Source organism: Otolemur garnettii, unplaced genomic scaffold (assembly GCF_000181295.1).
Source record: "Otolemur garnettii isolate 467f Iridium unplaced genomic scaffold, OtoGar3 scaffold00087, whole genome shotgun sequence".
NCBI lineage: Eukaryota > Metazoa > Chordata > Mammalia > Primates > Galagidae > Otolemur > Otolemur garnettii.
In genome coordinates this window covers 8,558,525-8,566,815 of record NW_003852482.1, presented here as the reverse complement: position 1 = coordinate 8,566,815, position 8,291 = coordinate 8,558,525, and the positions used below count along the sequence as shown (strand labels likewise).

Sequence of the window (8,291 nt, the reverse complement as noted above, 5' to 3'; positions counted from 1 at the left end):
CTCAAAAAAAAAAAATACTAATTGAATGAATATGGTTCTGGGTAGGCAAATGTACTCCTAAATATGTCAATTCCAGTATTTCTTTTTCATTTCCTTTTTTTTTGAGACAGAGCCTCAAGCTATGGACCTGGGTAGGGTGCCGTGGTGTCATAGCTCACAGCAACCTCCAACTCCTGGGCTTAAGTCATTCTCTTGCTTCAGTCTCCCAAGTAGCTGAGACGACAGGTGCCAGCCACAACGCCCAGCTATTTTTTTTGTTGTTGTTGTTGCAGTTGTCATTGTTGTTTAGCTGGCCCAGGGCAGGTTTGAACTTGCTGCCTTTAGTGTACGTAGTCAGTGCCATAACTACTGGCTATAGGTGCTGAGTCCATGTCTCCCTTCAGTAATAATTCTCCCACAAGTAGTCCTACTTCCTCAAGCCAAAGATACTCACAGCCCTCTAGACAGCATGCACGCTGGTAGTTTTGCCTGTTTTTGTACTTGACACGGCGTATCTTTTTGTATGTTGTGTCTTTCACTCAACGTTGTTTGCAGCCTCCCTTCACATCATTCTGTGTAGCTGTAGTTCATTCATTTTCATTGCTTGATAACATTCCCTTGTATGAATATCTTACAATGTATTCATTGTGCCCCTGACTGGCATTTGTTGTTTTTCTTTTTCTTGTGGAGACAGAGTTTCACTTTATCACCCTCGGTACCGTGCTGTGGCGTCACAGCTCACAGCAACCTCCAACTCCTGGGCTTAGGCGATTCTCTTGCCTCAGCCTCCGAGTAGTTGGGACTACAGGCGCCCACCACAGTGCCCAGCTATATATTTTTTGTTGCAGTTTGGCCGGAGCCGAGTTTGAACCTGCCACTTTTGGTATATGGGGCCGGTGCCCTACCCACTGAGCCATAGGTGCCACCCCCTGACAGGCATTTGTATTGTTTCCAGATTTTGGCTAGTACGATACATTCCTGTGAACATTTTGGTATACATATTGGTGCACACGTATGTGCATTTGTCTTAGGGATACAGCTGGGAGGAGGTCTGCTGGGTGACAGAGCATGTGCACGTTTGGTTTTGGTGGACCTGGCAGTTTTCCAGAGTACCTCTCTACCTTCCATTAGCTGCTGGGAATTTGTTGTTTGCCTCAATCATTTGTTATTACCTGTCAGGCCCCACAGGGCCCTGGGGTGTGTGACTCGCCACACCCTCAAGGCAAGATGCCTACTAAAGGTTCTTCTACCTCTTAACCTTTTCCCTTCTCTGAATTATGTGAAGAATGAATGGATGCTCCAAGTGTTCTCAAGGGTGTCTGTTTTTTCCCCTTTGTAATTCTCAATTAGCAATCCCTTTCTCTCCAATCACAGACCTGGGGGTTGGGAAGGAGCTAGCCAGACATGGGGTGGAGGCGCCGGTGACTGAGGAATGTGAGGTAAGGCGGAAGCAAGAATATGCCAAGTTTTCCGGAGGGGCAAGGCTGCCTACCCAGGGGATTTGGGACCTAACTGGAGATGGGCTACTGGTGTTTCACATGAAGACCAGGAGATTGGAAAGCACAGAACTGCTGTCCACCAGGAAGAACCTGCCCCCTTCTCCAAAGCCAAGAGTGCCCCTGCAGAGCGGAGCAAAGAGCAACTAAAAGAAGTTTATCCTGATTGGAGGGTGGTAGGAAGGGAAGGCGCTGGGGGAGGGGGCATGGGGCGTGTGTCCCACTGTCATGTAAATATCCCCTCCGGGCAGGGCGGCACCAGGGCAGATTTAAACCCTCAGCACCTGGGGCTGTCTCAGTTTTCAGAGATTCTTTCTGCCGAGCTAGGAGACCTGTGGTTAGGTTCTCAGAGTTTCCCGGCAGCATGGCCCCCAAACGCCAGTCTCCGCTCCCACCTCAGAAGAAGAAACCAAGACTGCCTACTGCTCCCAGACCGGAGGACACCTCGGCCTCTCAGGGATTGCCGAAAAAGAAAGGTAGGTTTCTGCACTACATTTTACTGGAGATTTAAGGGATTTGTAAGGATTGACTCTGTGATTTTTTATACTCCCCAAACCCTCAGATGTGACCCCCCCAAACTCCCTTGGAGGATTTTAAATCTGGGGTGGGTAGATTAGGGTTACGTGAAGAAAGAAGGGTCAAACTGGGAGACCCAGAGCACGTGGGAACTCCTCCCTGCCCCCACCTTAACACTGACCCTAAGGTTGTCTCTCCAGTCCCTAAACTCTCTCCTGGGGCTCCTGGGCTGGGCTGATGGCACCACCAGCCAGACTGCGGCCCTTCCTTCCCTCTTCCTCTACCTCAAATCATCTACCTCTCTTTCTTTCTTGCTTCCTCCGGCGGCCCACAACTCCGGCCTGAATTACTGCCACCTCCTCCTCCTCTTGGCCTCCAGCTTCCTCCTCCTCCCATCCAGCTTAAGCAAAGCCAATCATGTGGCCCCTTGCCTGGCTTAAACCCTCCTTTTCCTCTCCATTACCCGCCAGGTACTAAGAGACTCTGGGGCTGGTCCATCTAGTCTTGGCCGACCTCTCTAGGTTCACCCGCTGACACTCCCCACCTGGAAGCCTCCCTCTCTTGCTCCTAACCTTTCCTTTCCCCCTGGGACTTATACTCTCACGTTGGGGCCTGGATACCCACTTGCCCCCAGCAAGGGTCACTCTCCTCTCCTTACCTGTGCACACATCTCCCCTCTCTGCTGAAAAGTCATTTTTTTTTTTTTTTTTTTTGAGCTGTGCTCTGGGTAGAGTGCTATATTATTGTCACCGTTCACAGCAACCTCAAACTCCTGGGCTTAAGTGATCCTCTTGCCTCAACCTCCTGAGTAACTGAGACTATAGTCACCCACCACGACGTCCGGCTAGTTTTTCTGGTTTTAGTAGAGATGGGGGTCTCAGTCTTGCTCAGGCTTCTCTCCAACTTCTGAGCTCAAATATTCACCTACTTTGGCCTCCCAGAATGTTAGGATTACAGGGTGAGCCACTGCATTGGGCCAAAATGTCATTTTTTTTTTGAGACAGCCTCAAGCTGTCCCCCTGGGTAGAGTGCTGTGGCATCACAGCTCACAGCAACCTCCAACTCCTGGGCTCAAGCGAGTCTCCTGCCTCAGCCTCCCAAGTAGCTGGGACCACAGGCGCCCGCCACAACGCCTGGCTATTTTTTTTTTTTTTTTTTTGATTGCAGCCGTTATTGTTGTTTGGCGGGCCTGGGCTGGATACTAACCCACCACCTTAGGTGTATGTGGCTGGCGCCTTAGCCACTTGAGCCACAGGCGCCCAGCCCAAAATGTCATTTCTTGCAGGAATTCTCCTGTGAGCTGTGAGCTGCAGCCACAGGGTATTAAGAGCCTTCTGCCCTGGCAGAGCCCAGAGTCACTCCATCCTGGCCATGGTGTCATTACATTGTAATCATCAGTTTCATGCTTGCTCTTCCCCCATTAGACCAGTAAACTTAGAGGGGCTGTTTTTCACAGACACAGCTTGGAGCTGGACACAAAGTTGACTGTTGTTGTGATTAGGTCTCACTGAGAGAGTGGGCATGTGGCAGGGCCTTCTTGGGTTTGGATTAGTGAGTTTAGATTGGTAAAAGGTAGGAGAACGGGCAGGAAGTACTGACTGGCTGAGGGCCAGCCACACTTGGGGAAGGAGCTAGACTAGGAGTCCTCAACTCAGTGCTCCTGTGGACCATTTTCACTTTACTGAGTCTCAGTCTCTTGCCTACCAAATGGGATATAAAGACCTCCTGCCTAGTTGATGTCCCAATGTTGGGACTTACAGGGTTTGAACCTACCATTTTGCACAAGGGACATCAGAATCTGTGACAGAAGTAATCTGTGCTTGTTTACTCTTCTATAAAATGTGGTCTCTTGTCTCCAGGCTTGCTGAGAAGCTTAAATCTAAGTAAGGCACTAAGGCAGTGAGTGGCACATAATTGGTACTCTAGCAATGGGCAATAAATTCCTTCTCACTTGGGGGCAGCAAAATGTGGGTGACTACTTGTGATCTCCTTCATTTAGCTTCCCGCCAGAATTAACAGGGCCTGAGGTGTTGGAAGGTACATTCACAATCCCTCCGACATGGTCATCTAACCCAATAACAGTTTCTGCTGGTCAGTAGGCACCGACAACCTGCCAGGCACTGTGCCAAGGACTTCTCTATCCTGCCTGCTCTTAGACAACAGTGTGCTTTAGATATTTCTATTTCACAGATCTGGAAAAGGAGGCTCAAACAAGTGTGTGAGAATTGTGTGAGCTTGAGAATTCCTCAAGGCCATCCTAGTGGAAGAATTCCCTGTCAGCCCTTGGACATTGTAGCATCTTTCTGGCTGTGGGGTTCTTTCTTCAAAGAAAGCTGGGAAGGGGAGGAGAGGGAAGAATTCTAAGGGTGAGGTGAGAGGTCAAGGAGACACTACAAGCTGCTAGTGTTGGAAAGCTGGAGAAATCCTAGTCCTTGGAGTGACCTCTTTTTTTTTTTTTTTTTTTTTTTGAGACAGAGTGTTACCATGTTGCCCTTGGTACAATGCCACAGCATCACAGCTCACAGCAACCTCAAACTCTTGGACTTAAGTGATTCTCTTGCCTCAGCCTCCCAAGTAGCTGAGGCTACAGGTGCCCACCACAATGCCCAGCTATTTTTGGTTGCATTTGTCATTGTTGTTTAGCAGGTCCAGGCCGGGCTCGACCCTGATAGCCTGTTGGCACCCTACTCACTGAGCTACAGGCACTGAGTCATGAATGACCTCTTAGTGTGCCCAGGCCACACTCCCTTGTACATCAAGACTCTTGCCCTTTGTTTTCCTTGTCTCTTCCTTTTCCTCCTTCTAGTGTGCTCCTTGGCATTCCTCTTGAGCAGGCATCCTCAAACTATGGCCTGTGGGCCACATGTGGCCTGCCTAGGACATTTATCCAGCCCGCCAGGTGTTTTTGCCGCTGCTGTCTGTCCTGCTTAGCAGCCAGTCCTCCAATGGTCTGAGGGACAGTGAACTGGTCCCCCCGTTTAAAAAGTTTGAGGACCCTTGCTCTTGAGAAGTGCTGTGGGAAAGGACAGGATGGCTACAAGGGCAATGGGGAAGGTTAGAAAGGAGCCTGGGAACCTCTGCCTTGGCTGGAGGCATTACAAGTTCTCTGGGACCCCTTCAGATTTGTGGGAAACAGATCAGGCACTCAGGTGATGCTGCGGGTCAGTGGTACCACACTATGGCACAGGCTTTGTGGATGAAAACATCAGTCCTGGCCGCACCTGTAGTTCAGTTGGCAAGGCACTGGCCATATACACTGAGGGTGGTGGGTTTGAACCAGCTCGGGCCTGCTAAACAACAACGACAACTGCAACCAAAAAAATAGCCAGGGATTGTGGTGGGCGCCTATACTTGAGCTACTTGGGAAGCTGAGGCAAGAGAATCTTTTAAGCCCAAGAGTTTGACGTTGCTGTGAGCTGTGATGCCACAGCCAGGCATTGTGGTGGGCGCCTATACTTCAGCTACTTGGGAGGCTGAGGCAAGAGATCTCTTTTTTTTTTTTTTTGAGACAGAGCCTCAAGCTGTCCCTCTGGGTAGAGTACCATGGCATTACAGCTCACAGCAACCTCCAGCTCCTGGGCTCAAGTGAGTCTCCTGCCTCAGCCTCCCAAGTAGCTGGGATCACAGGCGCCCGCCACAACGCCCGGCTATTTTTTGGTTGCAGCCATCATTGTTGTTTGGCGGGTCCGGGCTGGGGATTCGAACCCGCCACCTTAGGTTACGTGGCTGGCACCTTAGCCGGTTGAGCTATAGGCGCCGAGCCGGCAAGAGATCTCTTAAGCCCAAGTTTGACGTTGCTGTGAGCTGTGATGGTACTGCACTCTACCCAGGGCTACAGCTTAAGACTCTGTTTCAAAAAAAAAAAAGAAAGAAGAAAGCAAGCACCAGTTCTCAGCACAGTTTCTCAGACTGTGTTTCATCCCAGTATTGGGTCATGAAATCAATGTAGTGGGATGCAACATAAATTAAAAAACAAAATACAGTAGCCATGCGAGCTGGCTCACACCTGTAATCCTAGCACTCTGGGAGGCCGAGGCGGGTGGATTGCCTGAACTCAAAGGTTCAAGACCAGTCTGAGCCAGAGAGAGGCCTCCTCGCTAAATACCAGGGTGCTGTGGCAGGCGCCTGTAGTTCGAGCTACTTGAGAGGCTAAGGCAAGAGAATCACTTGAGCCCAAGAGGTTGAAGTTGCTGTGAGCTATGACATCTCATCACTCTACTGAGATGTGCTCCCAAAAAAAATACAACAGAAAATTACAGTCACATCACTCACCCTTAGTAAGTGTAGGTATTGATTTGTATGTACTGGGTCATGATGTCAAGTATTTCTTACTGTTGGTCACATTTTTAAAAAACTGAAAAACAGCTGCTTTAGAGTAAGGGCTTTGTCAACCTGTTGCCTGGTTCAGAATCTTGGTTCTGCCACTTCCATCAAAGTTTAGTTTATTGTGTGAAATGAAGATACTAAAAGCTATCCACCTTGTGTTTTGTCAGGATTAAGCCAGAAATGCATGTAGTCATCACAGTGTATGGCCCATGGTACATACTGCAGTGACAAGGCAGGGCAGAGCCTGCTTGCTGCAGCCAATTGTGGTATTTTTTTGCAACTGTTTCTTGACCTTACTGTAGGAGCTTGAAATTGGCCATGGTGAAAGTATCACTGAAATTAACAAGTGCTACAAATCAAGGTTCTTTGTTTCTTAGTTTCTCTTTTCCTTGGGAACTGTTTGTCAAACATTTTACGTTTATCTTTGGTGTTATTGATTCTTCATTTAAAGAGTTTGTCCAATTGGGATAGTTTGGGCAGGATTAGACGAATTTCTGGGAGTGAAGGAAAGTTCAAGATTTTTATTTGTATTCTCTGCCCATAGACTGTATGCCATTTATTTAACATTTGTCAGTCACCCACATGGACTTTTAAGAGCTGATAGTAAAACGTGAGTTCTGGAATGCAAATAACTCAACTCCAGATTCTGCTTACAAACGCCCAGGGAGAGATTTCAGGCTTTTTGCGATCTCCGTGTTGGGGGCCTGGAAGGAGGGAGGGAGGGAGCGAGCGAGCAAGCAGAGTGTGGCGCATCCACATTACAAGGAAAGCATTAAACAGAAATGCCTCAGCCCTCCTTAGTGGTTGGCCTTGTTGTCCCGGTTCCTCTCTCTTGTGCTGAAAGGAACAAAACAGCGCCTGTCCCATGCAGGGCTGGGGTTTACACTTAGTATGTATGATTTCCTACAAGCACTAGGCACTGAGTTTCGCTAAAAAGACCCGCGGACGAATGTGGTACCTCCCGGTCTTCAGAGCACTTCCAGTTTAAGTGTGGTCCTGCTTAAGTATCACAACTGACACAACGTTTATAATTTCGTAACAGAAATGGATCCAGGGAGGAAAGGTGACCTGCCCAAGGGTACACAGCCTGCTGGGCTGGGTGTGGACTAAAAGCCAGCAATGGCCCCCTTCGAGCAGAATAGACAGCTTTGCGCTTTGCAAACGAGCCCGAGTTGAGTCCAACCGGCAGCTTCCTCTTCTGGAATCTAGGCTAGAAGTGCCCCTTCCTCGCCCCAGGAGGGAGGCGCCAGGACCCCGGGCGGAGATGGACGCCCCTGTGCGAAGCCCAGAGACTACCAGGCCTGCACTTCTGGCGGCCTTGATTGCCCCTCTCCTGGGCGCCCCGAACCACCCCACGGAGAAGGGAAGCCGCTCCGCCACCACGTGATGCGCAGGCCTGGGGCCCGCGCGCAGCCGTGCGAGGCCCCGCCCCTCAGTCCGCCGCGCGCCCGTCGCGCGCAAATGTCCCGGGTCGGGCTGGAGAAGGGGAAAGCGGGGGAGGGGACGCGGCGCGGGGGGCCGGCCCGTACGTCCCGGCGCTCCTTCCTCCCGCCTCTTCGCCAGGCCCAGTGTCTCCTTCGCGGCTCCGCCCCCTCGTCCCGGCGCCCCAGCCAATGGCGGCGCGGCGCGAGCCTCTCCGACCGGAGGCGGGGCGTACGCGCGGGGCCTGGCGCGCCTGCGCTCTGCTGCCCGCCCCTCGCGGTGAGGAGGAGGTGGAGGAGGAGGCGGCTGGGGAGAGCGATCCTCGAGCCGGAGCGCGGAGCGCGAGTGAGGGATCCGAGCCGCCTGCCGCCGCCTCCCCTCCGTAAGCAGGAGCCCCGACCGGGGCCCGGCCCGCCGCCCCAGCCCCTCCCTCGTCGTCAGGCCGCGAGGACAGCGCGCGCGAGCGAGCGAGGGGGAGGGAGAGCGACCGAGCGAGCGCCGGGAGGAGGCGGCCGGACCGAGCGAGCGCCCGCGCGTGTGGCGTGAGGGGAA

At 51.5% G+C, this 8,291-nt stretch overlaps 1 protein-coding gene across 1 annotated transcript in view; it reads left to right on the top strand.

Moving 5' to 3' along the window:
* The first annotated feature begins 1,744 nt into the window (after positions 1 to 1,744).
* The window catches only part of SET (SET nuclear proto-oncogene), an 11,735-nt gene continuing 5,188 nt past the window's right edge, over positions 1,745 to 8,291 (top strand). Inside the window, exon 1 of the mRNA XM_003794925.3 lies at positions 1,745 to 1,951. Within this exon, the coding sequence (XP_003794973.1) occupies positions 1,840 to 1,951 (112 nt within the window). The 5' untranslated portion in view covers positions 1,745 to 1,839. The remainder of the gene's footprint in view (positions 1,952 to 8,291) is intronic.